Source organism: Malurus melanocephalus, unplaced genomic scaffold (genome assembly GCF_030028575.1).
Source record: "Malurus melanocephalus ecotype Western Australia unplaced genomic scaffold, MMel_1.1 scaffold_39, whole genome shotgun sequence".
NCBI lineage: Eukaryota > Metazoa > Chordata > Aves > Passeriformes > Maluridae > Malurus > Malurus melanocephalus.
In genome coordinates, this window is record NW_026623271.1 from 1179400 (window position 1) to 1198139 (window position 18740).

At 40.6% G+C, this 18740-nt stretch overlaps 2 protein-coding genes across 6 annotated transcripts in view; one reads left to right on the forward strand and one right to left on the reverse strand.

Moving 5' to 3' along the window:
- The first annotated feature begins 343 nt into the window (after positions 1-343).
- On the forward strand, positions 344-10904 carry TMEM60 (transmembrane protein 60). Of its 4 annotated transcripts, none has more exons than XR_008965242.1 (4): positions 344-432; positions 3665-4487; positions 4618-5403; positions 8075-10904. XR_008965242.1 is itself a non-coding variant. In XM_057364473.1 (2 exons), the coding sequence occupies exon 2, from the start codon at positions 3707-3709 to the stop codon at positions 4109-4111; it is 405 nt and encodes a 134-aa protein (XP_057220456.1). In that variant the 5' UTR covers positions 344-432; positions 3665-3706; the 3' UTR covers positions 4112-4576. The 4 variants fall into 4 exon arrangements, 1 of the variants encoding a protein (XP_057220456.1); XR_008965243.1 differs by lacking the exon at positions 8075-10904 and having other exon boundaries at positions 4618-4822; positions 5295-5901; XR_008965241.1 differs by lacking the exon at positions 8075-10904 and having other exon boundaries at positions 4618-5901.
- A 12-nt stretch (positions 10905-10916) lies between these two features.
- Positions 10917-18740, reverse strand: part of RSBN1L (round spermatid basic protein 1 like) — a 49143-nt gene continuing 41319 nt past the window's right edge. For both annotated transcript variants that reach the window (XM_057364472.1, XM_057364471.1), the window contains 2 exons: positions 13948-14056; positions 10917-13865 (listed from right to left, as the gene is read on the reverse strand). In XM_057364472.1, coding sequence (XP_057220455.1) covers positions 13212-13865; positions 13948-14056 — 763 coding nt within the window. In that variant the 3' untranslated portion in view covers positions 10917-13211. The remainder of the gene's footprint in view (positions 13866-13947; positions 14057-18740) is intronic.

An 18740-nucleotide genomic window follows, 5' to 3' on the forward strand; every position in this document is an offset into this window, starting at 1 on the left:
GGGGCGGGGCCGGGGGGCGGGGCCGGAATGTGACGGGCGGCTGCAAGGTCCAACGAGAGCGCGAGAGAGGCGGGGCTAAACCTGACAGACAGCTGGCGGGGCGGAGGCGGGGTCTCTATCACGGACAACCCCCTTCGCCAATCGGCGGCGGGGGCGGRGCTCGAGGCTGATCCGCCGCCGACCGTGAGGGGCGGCCCGAGCTCGAGGGGCGTCACGAGCGGCTGAGGAGGGGCACGCGGGATTAGCTTGAGCGACGTCGTCGTTACCCAATGAGAGAGGAGAACTGCAGGACGCGCGCCCCGCTGGCCAATAGGAGGCGCGGGGCGGGTGAGGGAGGCGGGCGGTTCCCTGAGGCGGAGCGGGCGGGGAGGGCTCGGCGCCCCCTCAGCTGAGCGCGGGCCCCGCGGACCGGGGGATGCGCCGGTATCTGCGGTAGGTGACGGGAACAAGGCGGGCTTCCGTCTCGGGGGCCTCCCGCACGGCCGGGGAAGCGGGGCCTGGTGGGACAAGGCCGTGGGGCCGAGGGAGGGGCGGAGGTTGTGAATACAAAGCTGTGTTTAAGTGGGATTTGAAACCAGGCCTACCRCAGTATTTCTTTCTAAGTGTTAAASTACTCATACGTTCGGAATAAGCTCTAAATAGTATTTAATCGAACTGGGATTCTGTTTAATATGKTTTCAGCATAATATGAATTTCAGGACTTTTTTAGGCCATGTTCCAGGTTTAAATTTAAATATATAGGTTTATTTTATGATTAATACTGAGCTGAGTGTCATGTGTAAGTTTTCCTTTTTTTGATTTTTCTTCTAAGCAGGACAGAATTAGCTATCATAATATCCTCGTTATGCAGATCATCCCACCAAGGTCACTGATGTTCCTTGGATAGTTTCTCATCATTGAAAATTTATTCTCCCTAATTACATAGGTCCTATAATAGRAGTCAGGAGCTTTTCTTATTTTCACAGTCTGCCTTTGACATCCCTTCAGTGTTCGCACTGAAGAGCCAGTTCAGACCTGTAGCACAGCTGCATCCTTTTCCCAGTGTCACCCATCTTGGGACAGCTGGGCTCTAGCAAAGAATCTGCCCATCATTTCTTTCATCATGAAGTGATCAAATGCTCCGTGTACTCAAACACTTCATTGTTATGTCAGCTCTATATCCAGATGTCAGCCTTTAAAATCTGGTATCTTTCTTTACTCGGACTCTGAGATTTCAAAAGTACAATTGGATTTTCTTGAGTTTTCATCTAAAAATRCCTCTAAAACTGGCAGGAGCCTTGSAGACCTGCCCAATCTGGCAGTAACAACTGTTTAGTCAGAGAAAGGGAGCATAGTATCACATGCTGAATTTTTTGCCTTTACTTTTTACATGTGTTGCAAAGTGGTTCTTAGGAAACTGAAGTGAACAACCTTCAAATTGAGCAGCCCCATGTAATACATCTTCAGTAGCTTTGTATTTCCTCCAGAGACAGGTGATAGCACTTTCTTTGAGTAYCTGATAACCTGATACTTCTAAGAGTGTTGAATTTCTTTGTTCCTTTTAGACCCAAGTTTCCAGTCTGTTTCTTTGGTTTCTGCTTTCTCCAGTTTACTAATAAGAGAGTCTCCATCTTGTAGTGTTTGTAGCATTGATTTCTAGARCTGGTTTTGAAAAACATTCTTGTGAGAAGAATGTTGAAACTTTATTTCAGATCATGACTCGTCACTTTAGCCACAGACTTGCACTTGAGTATATTGGAAGTGTTTTCAAAATACTGGAAATGCTTTAGGCAGGATATARCAATTGTTCTGTAATCCCCTACCCCTGCCAGCTGGTTTAGGTTTGTTTCTGTCAAGCACAATGCTGTCTAAACCTCCTCCAGTTTGTTTTTTTTTTTTTTTTCCCTTAACTCTTGAGTGCCATTTCTGAGCTTCATTCCTTCCCTAAGGAAAGGCAGGGGGAGGGTCTTGGTTCCATTCTGTCAGTAACTGACTTTCATCAGACCCTTTGATTATATGAGCAGAACTGAGACTGTGAAAAGCAAAATTGCAAAATCCTATATTAAACTTCTTTGTATTCCTAGTTCAGCTCAGAGAACTGGCCTGCTTTGGGTTACAAAAGTGTCAGCCCCAACACAAAGAGGGGACGCACTGACAGCAACTCCAATTTTGATTATTTTAAGCAAAACGGGATCTTTTCCTTAAAAGAAGTCCTTCTGCTATCCACTAAATGAAATCCATTCAAACTTCAAACGCAGACTGAACAAAATAGTAGATCTGTTGAACTGTGCATCAGAAGATGCAGATTTAAACTAAAGGATGATTTTGGTGAGGTACAAAATTTTTATCCCCTGACTGTGAGGTAGCAGGTAAATCTCATAACTATTTGAGACAGCAATTTTTACTTTCCTTCTTCGAGTAGCAAAGCTTTTCTGAGCACAGAATTTGTTCAACTTATTAATGTGGCAAAAACTATCCTAGTTAATAAGGAAAAGGTGGCAGTAGATTTTTGCTTGTTGGGGAGTTTAACAACTGTAATCAGGTGATGTTCTGAGYGTTGGTAATAACACAGAGAAAGCAGGAGCAGCACCTTGTGGGCAGTGGCACTGAGGGCACAGAGGGGAGGCAGCTTCTGTCCTTTCCTCAGCATCTGGTGCCGAGGATTAGATGCCTCAGAACACATCTCACTTGTAGTAACTCAAGTGTATTTGTAATCTGGAACAAATCAAAGCTCATTTTCTTATTTCAGATGAAAGACTATTAGCATTCTAAAGGGAATTATTACATGTTTAAASTCAAATTTTTAAAATAAATAAAAGACCTAATTCAGCCCCATTTTACTGGTAAAAATTAATTATTCATCTTTGTAGCATGAAATTTAGAGGAAAATCATAGTCCTTCACCCTTCTGGTTTTTACACTTAAAGTAAAAAGCTTTTGGCAGATGCAGTGGTAAAAACTTTCCAGTTAGGAATACAAAAACTGACTTTAATGACTGTAGTGGCAGATGCATTTGTCCGTGTTTTTCTTTCGTCATTAATACAGAGAAATTTAAATACTCTACCCAGCCAATAAACCTGTCAGCCAGTGTCTGAATGCTTTGAGATATGTGCCAGAAAGCAAACATTATCTGTAGGTTATAGTAATTTTAAGATTGCCAGCTGACAGAAAGCTGGGCTGTGCTCACTGGTTCAGTTTGAGCCCAGGTCACTTCAGCTGCAGCTCTGCACACTGCAGGATCTCTCCGAGGAATTTTGTGCTCCTTTGTGCTGGTTCACATTTTACTGTGGTTATTTTGTTATGGAGAGAGAATTGTTATGTTTTGTTTTCAAATATTAACTATGAGTGCCTTGGTGTTGGTGGTGGAAAATGGATCTAAAGATATTCTTAGTATTGAAAAATCCCTAAATGAGTCTGACAGCTTGTTTAGGATTAAAGTACACTTTGTTTCACAGAACAAWTTTAGATTAAGGCAGTTATACAGGTAACTTAAGGCATTCCAATGGAATGGTGGACTGGAACACTGTTCAGGGGAGCATGGTCATTATGAAAGAAGTGCTAGGAAGCAGTATGTGTGGGAGGTTAGGAGTGGGAAAGTAAGAGTAAGGAATTGGTCTCCTTTACAGAAAGGAGACCAATGGTTGTGCCATCTTTTGATGCCTTCYCTCCCCGTTTTGTTTTGTTAGGTTGTTGCTGACAGCGAAGGACTTCCCCTCAAAGCTGTTTAAATGAGAATGTCCCTGGCGCAAAGAGTGCTGCTGACATGGCTTTTTACGTTACTCTTCCTGATCATGCTGGTGCTAAAGTTGGATGAGAAAGCACCATGGAACTGGTTCCTCATTTTTATTCCAGTGTGGATATTTGATACAATTCTTCTAGTTATGTTAATTGTAAAAATGGCTGGACGGTGCAAGTCTGGCTTTGACCCTCGCAATGGCTCCCAGAACATGAAAAAGAAAGTCTGGTACCTCATTGCAATGCTGCTGAAATTGGCCTTCTGCCTAGCCCTGTGTGCGAAGCTGCAGCGATTCACCACCATGAAACTGGCCTATGTGTTCATCCCGCTCTGGGCCTTGCTGATTGGGGGCATGGTTGAACTTGGATATAATATCTTCTATGTACGAAGAGACTGAGCTATGCCAGATGGTTTTCAGTGCCAAGACTGGCACCAGTTTACTAGATTATTACCATTTTGCCACAAATTGGATCTTCAAACTAGAAAGCCAAATGAGTCAAGCTGGAGACTTTAGCTAAAGCAGGCTGAAGACTGAAAGTAGACTTGTTCCATTTTTTTTATTTTAAAACTGTCACATATACTCTTGTAAATAAAAGTATTTGTTCAACATAAGCTGTTCTAATATTACTGTTATTTTTTACATGGAATAAGATACAGGTTCTTCATGTGCAGATAGAAGATTTTCTTAAAGAAACCACCAATGTTCTACCCAGAGTATTCAGCACATTGCATGATACTAGGAAAGAGAAATAACATTTTCTGCTATTCATGCTGTAAGTCAAGATTTAACAATAATTTCCATAAGGAGCTAAAKTTGCTTTAAAAAATCAGTAACAATTGACAGCTGCCAAATAACAGCACAGAAAGAAATAAAGTAATACACCTTTTTTTTTTTTTGGACAGTGAGATTCCATCACAAGCCTAAAAATAAGCACTGTTTTCTAAGCTGCTTGAAACAGCCCATAACCAGTATGTTAACCTTGGGAACATGGTTGGTAGCTGAACTGTGCCAGCAGTCCTGAGATCCAGAGAAGAGGGAGACAGTGGTGATTCTTTTCCAARTGAAAAAGCACCAGTGGTGCAAGAGACTGATACCTGAAACTACAGGGTGAGTTCAGTACTGTGTTTGTACCTGACCAAAGTGGTGCTTGGACAAGGCAGTTTTAATGCCTGAAGATAGGAAATTTTCAGGGATGAAGCCTTAGCTTTGTGGGGTACTGGCAAACTCAGATGTGAGTAAATGACCTTTTCCAGGTAACAAGTGAATGGGATTTCTGGGAAGAAATGGAACTGAGTGTATTTTGTGGACTAAAGTGCTCTTCCAGGAGACACAGTAACACCAAATTCAAATGTAGCAGTTACCTGGGACATAATTAACATGCACTCAAGGTACTGATCCATTTATGGTCTAGGCACTGAAGAATGTCAAGTGACTAAAAAACTATCTAGGGTAACAGGGCATGCCTAGACCAGTGTCTCACTAATAAAAATTTAATTATGTATATTCAACTGTACTTGTTTGGGGAAAAAAAAAATCTTCCTGAACTGTTTGGATTTACTCTTGCTGTTCAATCACACAGATATGGGTAGATGCAGAGGGGCCMTATTGTGGGAGACTGCTGAAAGAGTTTTATCTAAGAAAACAACACATTCCATTCTACAGCAATGAATCTCAATTTAAAATATCAGGTAACAAATTATCTTTAAAACTAATTTAAGTCATATTTGTTTCAGAGTGGTTGACTGCCCTACCTTGCTAAAAGAGAAACCAGGAAAAGACAAAAAGAATTCCAAACCATAGCTGTTCTTAAAAACATGCAAAATATTTATAACCCCTTTATTTTAATTATAACACATCAGCTTTTATTAAGCAAACCCATCTCCCAGCCCCAATTCATGAGTCAGGTAATTTATGAGAATTACCTAGCAGGAACAGTTATTTTTAGGAGGTGTATCTATGCATTGTTAAGTTCAGAAAAATACTTAATGGAAGGATCTTCCTCTGTGTTTGAGACTTTTTGCCCGCTCATGTGAGGTTCTTGTAGATAACTGACTTCYTTCAGCCTTTTGTGATTTTTCAAGTAAAAATGGCACTTGTGATTAGGATGAGCTGTGGGAAGAGTACATTTATCTCAGAACAGGCTTAGACCTGCTGGCTACAGGACCTGTGAGAGCAAGCACGCACATGTGTATTATGGTACACCCTGTTATGTGTGGGGTGGAGAGAACAGGCAGCATCTGCACATCCCCRTCACGACTCTGAAACAGCTGTTCCCTTCTGCAAATAGGAACCAGGGCTACTGAGCCCAAGCCTGGAATGGAATGCCACTCCACAGCAGGCAAAGTAGACCTTGTGAAATTTGTTATGAAGAGTGTCTAAAGACATACCTCCAATTCAGGYGAACTTTGATGAACCACTTATCAAGTAATGATACACGTGTGTAACAAGCACTTAAGTACCTCAGACAAGATGATTTTATCTACACACACACATACACACACACACACACTTACCTGTGGTAGGTATGGACCAAGCATAAAACAATATCCCTAAGTCCTTCCCCATCAGATGATTCTGGTAGAATAAAAGTCCAAATTCCCTTGTTCAGAGGATGCCAAAGCACCCCCATGCTGCTAAGAGCAAAGCAGCTTTCCTCAGCCAAGCTGATGATAATAATTGATTGTTGTAACATAAAACAAAAGATGGAAGAATAAGGACTGGCTTCACTGGAACTTAGTGTATTATTAGCAAGATAGGCGATGAATGCTGACTCTGCCCCCTTAATAAACCCCTTCTCTTCCACAGATGTAATAATTATCTGAAAGTTTGGAATCTCTAATTAACTAGTATCACACACAATCCTTACAAGTTTCCTTTTAATTCTTGCCTCAAATTCAATAGAAAAATATCAGTAATTTCAGTTTTGGTTGTGGGTTGGCTTTTTTTTTTTTTTTTTTTTTTTTTTTTTTAAGGCTTACAAACCTTGAAATAAATTATTTGGAAAGCTGAAGCAGATGTTTCTTGCTGGTGTCATACAGAACACACACAGCCAGGTGGACATGCTCAACTTTCCAAGTTCCTTCTCCTTACAGGGTAACTTGGACAAGAAGATACCCCTTTTGAGTATTTTGTATCATATTGAACTGACCTGAGCTATGCTAAGATCTTTGTATAGTGTTGCTTCTCTGCCATATCAGAACTTCATTCAGAAAGATTTATGATACAAAGTACACTGTAGCCCACTGTGACCTTTCCAGAAACTGCTGAAGGAATTGTTCATAATTACGCTGTTCTCAAAGGTGTTGGTCACAGCTTAGAGGTGAAACCAGTGCTCCTCGCACATTTTCCTAAATTTACCAACTGACCAACTGATCTTCAGTAACAGGATAAAACAAGTGAAAAGCATATTTGCTGAAAGTGGCAGGAAAAGGCAGAGCTCGATGCTTTGATAGCTCACATTGATTTGTGATAAACAGGCACAAAGATGTTTGTCTCAGCTCCCTGCGGCAGCTGATAGGGGGCAAAGGAGAGAACTTGGCCTTCAGGAGCTTTGTTTTAAACTGCAATTCAAAAGCTTGCTGAAATGAACTGGAAGTATCTTTCTATATGATGATATATATCACACATGGAGAGATATATCCACACAATTGCTCTCTTCCCTTCATTTATGAAAGTATGAACACTTCAGCATGCATTGCAGGCAAACGTGCTTTTGTCTGATTACAGAAAATACTCAATGCACATGTGTAAAAAAGGTCACGAAACTAAAATTTTCAACTGCCAATTCATACGGCTTTTCTTGATTTGTCATCATTTTAGAACAGTATCCAGCTTTGTAGGTTTTAAATACTTGAAAAATATGGTTACGTGTCATGTACATCCCCACCTATAGTAACATTTWACCTGAGTGCTCTAAGAACAGACACAAAATGCACTGCCAGCCAGAGGGCAGTATCAAGGACTAAGGTACACAACTGCTTAAGAGATGTATTATCAGTGTTATTTCTGACATATCTGCCCCTTAGTAAAGTAGCAAAATCTCTGCCTAAACTCAGGAATTTTCACACTTCCCCAGTTTAAAAGTTGGGTGACAAAGTGGAATTGAAAGTGGAAATTCTGAAACTCCCAGAAAGTTCCCTATTTTAACAGMAGTGTAATTTTGGGAATAAATAATATGGCTTTTCAGTAATAAAGCTCTGAATAACTGCATCCTCAGAAATAAGTTGTTTGAATTTACTAGCACAGAAAACATAGCACTATCATGTAACACATCATACTTTTTAATTAGGATTGCAGTRAAAACAACTGTGCTGAGTTGGGAACATTTGTACCTTTTCACAGTGCCTTTACTGTTTTAAGGTTTTGATGGAGTTTATCTCCCAYATGAGCCTTGTAGACCTGAACGGACCTGGATGTCAGCTTGCTCTGAAAAGCATCAGGCTTTGGAAGCAAAGGCAACTTAAGGAATCTCTGCAGCTGGACCACTTGAGTACTGTTCAATATAAATTCTCCTTTTTCTTGAACTGAAGTGGAATAAAGAATAGGAAAATCTGCAACACAGTAATGCCATTCCCTCTGATCTACCTTTCCTAACAAAACCAACATCCCAAGAAGACAAATGTAAGGAAATGCTCCCTACAGTGCAGAACAACAACRTAAAAGCAAGAAACAGGGAAGCAATGAGAACGTGAGCTTAGTTCATCAGGGTTAATTTTTATCTGTGTTCCTTCTGAAGTTCATAAAGAAATCACTGCTAAAAAATGTTTTTTAGTCTAAAAATTTAATTTCTGTGATTAACTCAAACTCTCCTGTTCTTCAGTTTACACTGGCAAGTACCTGGGTGTTATGGCATGCTTAGGAAAAATTTAGCAGTCTTAYGTTACATAGTCTCCCCACACACAGGGCTAACTCTCAAGATTTTCATCTCCAGACACGAGGAACAGCTTTCTCTGCTAAGGGCCCCATTTTATCTCAACACAACTGGATAAAAAAGCTCCCATAAAAAGCACAGTCCTTAAAACAAAGGCCTGAGCTGCACCCAACATGGTACCATCATTCCAGTGGATGGCAAATTAAATGGTAAAAGAAAACATAGTATATCAAAATAGCTATTGAAAAATCAAACTTGATAAAAATAGAAGTTTAAACTGCTGTTTTAATCAATGCTTGTATAAGATAACTGTACACCAAATATTAAAGGACTATTTAGGACTAACGCCCTCATCAGTAGGCTCATCTATCAGCATGACCAGAACAAGAGAAGATCAATGTTTAGCTGGCACTCAAGTACAGCACGGCTTCAAAGCAGAGATAATATCAGCATCAAAGCACAGAGAAAAACAGTGGTTAGAATATAATACACTAAATTTGCAAAGTCAGTATCCCTGATGATTCTAACAGAAACAGCAACCTAAATATTGTGAAGTTAATCACTGCTTCTGAACAGAACACAAAATAACTTGCATTTTTAAGAAAAATGAAATGAGTGACTGATGGGAATCAGTTCCCCAAATATTCCCACATATGCTGCAAATTCAGTGGGATCTGCACAAAATATCTGTATCTTCTATACAATTTTAAAGTGCATTTCATCCATTTAAGAAAGTAATAAAATATCAGCTGAACACAGTGACTCGTAATCAAATAAAACATTCTTGACAGTCATTCACAGCAAAGCACAAAGCAGTGACAATTTGTCCTTTCCATTTCCAGCTTGGATACATCCAGGGTAAGGTACAGGCGCTGCGCTACCTAAAGACAAGGCTCTCTACGTACCTGACCACTAGAAGAAAATAAATAAATGACACTTGAGAAGCTTGCAGAGTTCTTTGATCTCTTGATCAGAATCAGTACAGCTTTCAGCCTAGCAGGGTCACATGGCAGTGTACTATCTCACAACAGTTCATTTTGACAATGAACAAGGAAAAATCATGGATTTATTTCCATTAATTCAGCATCTTATTCACATGCAGATATTAGAAAACAGTCATTTTGATCAATGAATACCAGTCTTGTGTTTCTTGGAAGACTTACTCAATTTTCCAAATCTGTAATGTTTATATCTCTTTCACAGCATTCTACTATTTCCRATTTCCATTTCCTATATCTTTTGCAATTCCAACTTATTTACTGTGCACATGTATATCCACTTAAAAATCAACTTTATTTATCGCCAGGGAATTCTTTCACAGATGAAGAATTAAATCATCACCCTCTAAAATAATACTTTATTTCTAATACTAGATAGAATTAATATTTCAGTTAAAGTAGTATTGAAATATTAACTATAATAACAAGGAAGGGAAAATCTGCATGCCAGCAGTACCTGTAATGAAAATGTTCTTTCAGAATCAATTTTCAGGTATTTGGAGGGCTGGGGGTGACACAACACTGAGTAACACTTGTATGTAACACATGAAGTCAGTCGCCAGTGAAATGCAAAAGATCCAGTAATATCAAAAGAAAAAAAGTAGCTACCCCCTTGAAAGCTCCTGTAGCAACTGTAACAATGCAATTCTTTGCTACCCACAAATATGTACCAGGATCTAAGGAAACATCTAAATTTCTGCACATCATGTCATTAACTGGAATACCACTGCACGTGCAGGGAGATAGGAACATCACCAATGGCCTCAGGCAGATATCTCCGCTCTGAACAAGAACAAGGGCCAAGACAGACAACCAAAATACTGGAGATTTCAGCCAAAATAACAGAAGATTTATAAATCACCAAAATCCAGAGAATTGAGAAAATCAATAAGCAAGGASTAATTTCAGTACAGCAGAATGCATGGAAGATTTATTGCTGAAGCAAAAGTCTGAAGAGGAAGTCGTACGCAGCAGGAATAAAGGCTGTGGGACAGGACTGAAGCAAGACCTTTGTCAGACTAATGAACAATTTGGGAGGTGAAATTCTCAGAAAAAGTACTCCCCTCTCGAAGGAAAACCTCATTAAAATGAACATACCACAGGGAGAGGACAAYTTTTTTTAAATCGTTTCTTTAAAAAGCAAGTAAAAAGTAAACTGTAATGCAGCCAATCAGCCCAGACTGCTGACACCTGTAAATGCAACGGGAGATCTGGTAGCCATTGATAATCCCAGTATGGTTCAAATTCTGTCTGCAAGGAATTCTGCCTAAAGTGCGAATCTAGTCTGTCTCAAAAAACCAAAAGAATGCCTAAAAACTGGAAAAAAGCCAAAGCTGCTGGTTTTGCTCAGCTGTCCCACTTGGAGAGCTGCATGCTTAGGGCAAACTACAACCCGCAGCTCTGCTCTGTAGCTGTTCTTCATGGCCAGCACAGAAAACAGGAATGGAAGGCCAGGGAACTGTATATGGATGTTCATAAGCATTACTTCCAGATAATCCAGAAAACAGCAAAGGGAGCTGAGACCACATTCCTACTATAAGAAAGGCTCAAGTTCTTACATGAACAAATGAATTTTTTCAAATCACAATCTGCTAAACCAATAACCACATCACACATTAATCATTTGCTCATGGCAAAGGGGAAAGCAAGATCCCTGAGGCTGAAAAACTGGTAGTAATCTCTTAGCCAGCATTAAAGAAAACAGTAGTAAGACTTGAGGACGTATTATCCACATCCAAGAGACTCAGATTTCTATTGCTTCTCTAATACATAATTATGGCTATGTAGGAGTAAYGTTTAGCAATTCAAATAGTGATTTAATTAATAATTCCTTGACAGACCTATTTTAGATTAAACCAATCAGGGCACTCATCTAATAAACAGCTGATTTTAGTGCCAGCTGTGAGTATGCAGTACATACTTGTTTTGTTTTTGCAGTACAAAATTGTTTTAAATTTTAACAACCTATAAGCAAAAAAAAACATTTACAACCTCAGGTAGTTGAATTGGACATCACCTGAAAATCACATTGTTCTATTGCTACAAATGAAGCCAGAGAGATCACTAAGTGCATCAAAGTCTATGAACTGGATACTTAAGGATGTACATTTCTGTAAAACATTATACAGAAAAATTCTAACAAAAATCAGAGATACAGAGGGCTTTGGAAATAACAGGCCTTGGATCTAAAGTTTTACATATTTATCTGAAGGACAGGCTGCAGGGCAGTTTACCGCAGCTACCCAAGAGAAATGTATCATTCCACTGTGTTTGAACTACACAGGAATACACTACACAGAGAATAAATAAGTTTAATGACAGAGTTACCAGATCAGATGCTAGCTAGCCTTGAAACCCTCTTCCCTCAGAACACAACTTATGAGAATCCAAGTATTCCACAGGTGGGGAAAGAGAACAGTTAAYTTGGACACTGCTGTTATTTTCTTAATGAAACAGCTCTTGCTTCCAAACTGTGACTCATGAGGAGCCTTCCTACTATGCACACTGGCAAGTCTCTTTATAGCCTGACACTATCAGTACAGGGAGCAATTCAAATCCAGGTACATCTCTGTGAATTACAGGCCACTGCCAAAGTAGAGGCCRTTTTAACTGGGTAAGTAACCACTTAAATATTCTTGGGTTTAAGTGTAGTCAGATAACAGCTTTGAGGAGGTGGTTGCTTTTTTGGCTTGTTTTGTGGGTTTGTTGGTTTTTTGGTTGGGTGTTTTTTTTTTTTTAACATAAAATGGAACTGTCTGAACTGTGCCCTGAGCAGGGCCAAGAGGCAAAGCCCAGGAGGGCGTTTGCTCCCTTTCATCAGCTTATCTAGAGAGATGCAGGCAGGTACTGGTAGCGCTCCTGGAGCCCACTGAGTGGTCAACTGCCCYCCACAACAGGGAGGACGGTTTGTCTCCCTGTTCCACATAAATATCTGACAGCAGGAGTTTGGGGAGTGCCTTGAACGAGCATCTATAAGGAATCATGTGACAGGAGGACTGATTCTGCCTTCTGACTAATCTGCATTTATAAAGATGCCTCAGCTCTACCTCAGTTTGCTACAGCTCCTCACCCACAAGGTRTAAGGGCATCCTATGCATTAGTGCAGGTAGAAACATAACCGCTTAGAGAGGCAGTTGAACTGATTTTTTTTTGCAGACCCAAAAATAAAACCAATCTGTTATTATGAACCTTTATTAAGCGGCTCACATTTCAGTATAAATCACACTAAAAAGATTTTTAAAAAAGATATTTACACTACAGTGCTGACACATTTAAAATGAAAAAATTGGTATAAATAAGCTCTATGGAAAAGCCTGGAATTGTCAAAAAGAATTCTGGCTCATCTTACAAAAAATATATATGTTAAATGTCAGCTCTACTCTAAAACCTACAACTCAAAATTATTTAAAGACTTCTTTATGTTAAACCTGCAGTGTTTACAGTGCATCTGGCCCTAAGTGCTTTGATACTTCACAGTTATGGACAGGCACTGAGGAATGTTACAAAGCTACATAACTATTTTCTGTAACAGATGCGAAGACAAGTCACAAACTTGCCTCACAATTTATGGTCTTTACATTATTACATCATTAACTTTAAAAAGAAATTTAAAACCATATATACAAATTTAGCACAAAAAATCATCCTCTCTTTGTCCATGCAATTTTGGATATGATGAACTATGTTGTCTTGTATCATCTGGATGTACRTGACCTCCAGAGCACAACTTGCCTTGTAAGTCCTTGTTGCCAGGTTCAAATTTAGMATCCATTTCCAACTTTAATGACGTCAACTCAACGTGATCCAGCCTTGTCTGAACATTCTGTCCCCCAACGTCATTAGGTGTCACCGTCTTTTCAGCAAGATCAACATTCATGGGTTCTTCTTTTACTCGGAGAGATGCAAGAGGTTCGTGTTTTATCGGCAAAAATTCCTGCTGCAGGTACTTGGTCTGYAGAGCATCTGGAAATTTGGTGTCTTCGGAGGTATCTTTGCTCATAGTACAAATCCTGTCAGTCTGAAGTCCAACAACCGAAGACTTGGGGTCTGCAGAGGTCCCTGCTTCAACAGTACTTGTGTTTTGAGAGAGTTCTTCCTCTGAATGATAGAGCTTGAGCCGGATGTGCCAAGCCAAACTACACACAGCTGAAACTGTTTTGAACTGGTGCACAACATTCCTTGGGATGAAATAAATGTCATTGTCGAATAACTGGATTCTGGCATATCGAATGCCTTCCCTTCGCAGCTGATTAAGTTTTGCATCATCAACCCACTGGACACACTGTAGGGAAAAGGTGAGGGAAAGGTGAAAACTCTGACTTAGTACTCAAAGGACACTGACCATCAGTTCTTAGCATGCTTACCTGTGAGAGTGGAGGCTCATGCAAATCTAACTGCATTCGCTGAACTACCTCCAAGAAGTCCTCAGCATGAAAACAAATTACATCTTTGGTTATACGAGGCTGCTCAGACCTACAGAAGAATAAGAAGTGTACAGTCAGAGGCTGAAACKAACATGCTACAGAAAATAACAACAAAAAGTCTGCAAGATACGATAAAGCAAATTACTTAACAAAAAAAACCTCAACAACTCTTGCGTAACTCACACGTTTTTAAGAAAAAAGATAGACCAAAATGGTTAATTCTGAAATACAACCCCACTAAACTAGTTAAACAAATYAACTGCAATTTCTTTGTAAGTGGAAGTAAAAGCAACAATAAAAGGCCAACAAAACACACTATTTTTCATTTCTATTTTTAACTGATCTCTAGTCTGCCTCGATGCTGAAAGACAGCTACAATACACTGGGCTTACTCTGTCAGCACTCCTACATGTTGCACCCATCAGGGTACCTGAGCATGCACAGTCTGACTGGGAGCACTATGGCAACCACTGTTCAGCATCTCTGCCTCACACACCTTGCTCAGAGTTAGGAGTAAAAGCTGAACCTGCATTATGCTACCACAATCAGTAATAAGCCAATACCAGCAATCTACCACAAAACATCCCTAAAGAATACATCCCTATTTATGCTCACTAGAGACAGCTACAGAAGAGCGAAGWCTGAATTAGACTTCGTTTCTACATTCAAATTGTTAAGAGAAACCTCTCTTGTTCCAAAGCACCTCTCCCAAAGAAATATATAACATTTCCATAATTCCTCTGGAGACTTTATCTAGAATCAACTAACAAAAAGCAAAAGCAGCTAAAGTCTTCATCACTTTCTGATCCAAAGGCCAAACTGTTCCTCTCTAAAAACATGCAAAAAAAAAAAAAAAGCTCCACGTTTGTTTTTGAGGGATGTTTGCATTTTAAAGGGATTTTTTTTTAATTGAAAAGTAATGATACATACATTTCATGTATAAAAAATAAAGCTCCCATTGGAGTGGTTTTGTAAGGACAGTTTCTCAGCCAGAAAGAATYTGGTTGATGACTTCTTTCCTTCCTCCTCTGGAGTCACCCAGGGCCGACAGAAGTGCAGCACCTCCTCGGCCCGCAGTGGGCACAGGCCACGTGTCCAGGCAACGCCCATCAGAACCAGGGACTGGACCCAGGGCTCAGAACCACAACCCTGCTGTGCTCCTGCCTCTCCCATCTACAGGGCCAGGCTGGCTCCTGCCACCCCTCCAGTACATTCTTCACCCCACTTCCACCTCTTCAAAAACMGAGTGYAAATCSGGCCTAGGGGACCTGGGGAGCAGTYGATGCAGCAGAGCTGATAGATTTCAGAACCTACTACATGTGTCAGTTTGAAAGATGGGTGTTAGCCAATGAAGGCAGGGTCCCCCCTTGGAGTGGTGGATATGACCCCCCTTCTCTCCAAATTATTATAGCTTTGAAAATCATGGGCTTTCAGGCAAGAATATGGGTAAAAGGGAATAACAGTTTTTACCAATATGTATAACAAGGTGAAACAAGCAACAATAATGATAGCAACAGCCAACCCAACCACAAACCCAGTAACAGCTTCACACACAGACACACCTTCCCCTTTGGTACAGTTATGGTGTCCTGGTTTTACTTGGTCCGGTTTTTGGTGGTGGGGGGATGGGACCAAGAAACCACAAAGATGGCTCCTGTGAGAAAAGTTCTAGAAGCTTTCTCCTTCTCSAACAAAAGGAGCCCTGCTCCCTGTGTTTTAGAACCAATCCATTGTAGCTCTGAGGCTGATGGACAGGTTGATTGCCCTGGGCCAATTGCACATGCTAGTTACACCTCTGTGATAAAGTATGGTCTTGTATTTAAGAAGAATTCAAAACAAAATACGGTGTGGCCGCCATTTAGTTTTTAGATTTTTAGTATCAGCTCCTGCACTGGGGGAGGACAGAGGAGGGTAAGGAGATGTAAGAGAAAAAATGGAGACCCAAGATCACAGTAAGGAGAAGAGAGGTGCTGTTGCTGTGGTGCTCGAACATGGAGAAAACAAACTTTTTCTTGAAAGGACTATTTTCTTCAATGGGAGACCTGTATAGAAAAGAGAGGCTCAGCACCCAAGATAAAAAACCTGGCCTTGGAGGACTGGACTGATCATAAGCCAAAAAGGGAGAAGAAGTGCCCCCCCCACACACATCTGAAGGGAGTTGACACTCAGAAGAAATTGTGTACTGCCACGAGATTTGAGAGAATGGCCTTGCCCTCAGATTGAAGCACCTAGCCTTGGAGGACTCTTTTTCCTTCCTCCCTTGAGGTAAAGAAAAAGAATCCCATGCCAGCAGTTATACACTGACTGTTTCTTGGGAAAAGAACTTCCACATCTTGGAGCTGTATCATATCCCTTGATACTGGACAATAACCGTAATAAGTAGTTAATCTATGTTAAAACTTTCATCCCTGCCCCCCTTGCGCACAGGAAGGCAAGAAGGGGTGGGGAGAAGTTACCTGGGAGAGATGGGTTCGCAGAAAGAATAACAGGGGTCTTACAATGTCTGTTTTTTTTCTTCTCCTTGTAAATCTTTCCCTATCTCTGTTCCCCTCCCCAGTGTGGTAGTATTCTTAGTAGTTTTTAGTAATAAATCTATTTTGCAACTTAAGTTATTCAGCCTGTCTGACCGTTTCTGGCACATATATATATCTTCCTCTCAGTTATGTTATCTAAAAGCCATAAATTTTATTGTTAATTGGGCTTTTGCTCTCCCCTCTGCCTTTTTGGGGTGGGAATGCCATGGGTGCTTTGGCTTTTGGCCAAGTTCAAACCATGACATTCGGTCACAGCCGGCAAGGGCGCTGTTGGCTCCTGGCCGGGCAGGGCGGGTGCGATGATTCCCCGGCGGCTGCAGGAGGTGCTGTGGCAGTGGAGGTGCCAGCTGGTTCAGATCTCTCACATGGTCAATGCCAGGCACAGACCAGCAGAGATGGATGGAGAAAATGTTCCCCTACAACCTCACAAGGGAAAAGACAAACTCGGTGCTCCTCTGCACAGCAAGAAACCTCAGAACGGCCAGATGAGCAAAGAGACAGCAGAATCCTGCTGCTTGCTGTATCAGAACTGGGCCACTGTAACTGGAATCACAGGGGTCCCGGCAAGGGGACAGAAAACCACAGTGTAGCAAACAGAAATCCATGGCAGGACGCTGGGTTCTGCAGCAGTAGCAGGTGAGCTCTGCCCCACAGGCAGCAGGTCCACCGTCCTCCCCCGAGCCAAGCAGGGCAGGAAGTGAAGCTACCTCGCCTCACACACACACACACACACGCCCTCCCGGAGCGCAAAACTCCCGAGAGAACTTCCCTCTCTTCCAAGAGAGGGGGGGGAAAAAAAAAAAAATCTTCCAGGCAGGAGGAGTGCCCAGGGAGACCCTTCTGCCCCACCCAGGGCCTAAGCCTAGAACCTTCTTTTGTCTTCCCCAATCGCACAGCCATCCAAAGAATGACTTGGCAATCAGTGTATCCCAGCAACAAAATGGGAAAGAAAATTCTCCAAGAAAGGAAACAAAAGGAAAAACCTTAACCCACAACCATGTCCAAGTGCTCGTTTTTTTAAAGCAAGATGATCAACTATATATACATATATATATATATATATGTACATCTCGTCATTACTATTCTAGGAAGCAGGCAATGATGTACAGTTCATTCAGGCTTTTTTAACATAGGAGACAGATTTATTTTATTTAGGTCAGGACCTCAATAAAGCAAAAAACATACAGTCAGAGGCTATTTTCAGGAGAAAAAAAAATCCCAGAACAAGTTCTGAAAATATGCTAGGTAAAATTTCCAGACGACATATTTTACTTTCAGTTTTATGAAGATTAAAATGTGTCTCTGTATTTTGATCTGTGTACTCCCAAAGAGGATTTAAACACTGAAWGCAGAAAGCTTCAGAAACACTTCTCATCAATGGCATTAAAAATATTAGCTGCATTAATACACCTTTTATAATGCAGGTATTTATTCTTAAAAAATAAATTTGCATTCGGGGTCACCAGTATTCATAAATGAGGTTAAGAATTGAAATCTATTGAAATAATATTTCACACACCAAGAGAACTTWAATCCAAATCAATGTGTTTCCCAGCACTGTCTATTTTGGTTTATGCATTGTCATTCCTAGTCTCAGTCCATATATATCTGTCCAAGAGGATGGATCACCAACTCTGTGCTGCAGTTCTATCACAAAACACAACATTCCCTTTGCAAACACCTGAGAAMAAATACCATCAAATAATTTTAAATTCTACATTTGAAGAATTTATTTTTAGCACAACTTCAAGATAATATTTTAATTTAGTGGGTATCATTTACCCACCCCCAAGCAACACAATAGCACAAAGATCAGTTAATGTCGAAAAAGACATTAAATGAAAACAGAATGATAACTTCAAGAAAGAAACATTTAAGCCTCTGCTAGAGCACTGCTAGAACTGTTTCCCCTTGAAACTTCTTCTTCAAAAGGACTGGATTCTTTTTGCTGTAACTTCTCAAAACAGATTCAAGACTACAGGTTYTACCATTAATATTTCTGATCTAATGCATGAAGTCTGGCAATATATAATGAATTCCTATGTTCATGCAGAGATGCAAAACTTCAGTCTCTAGAACACAAACTTGAAAGCTGCTTGCTGAAGTACACGTTTCATTTTGGCAACAACAATACTACAAAGTGCCTTGTGCTGTCCCTGTAAAAACCCACCCAGATTTATGCCCTCATAAAAATCTTGT

Excerpts from the sequence above, each read along its gene's own strand:
- TMEM60 (XM_057364473.1), top strand. The coding sequence starts at position 3,707 with ATGAGAATGTCCCTGGCGCAAAGAGTGCTGCTGACATGGCTTTTTACG.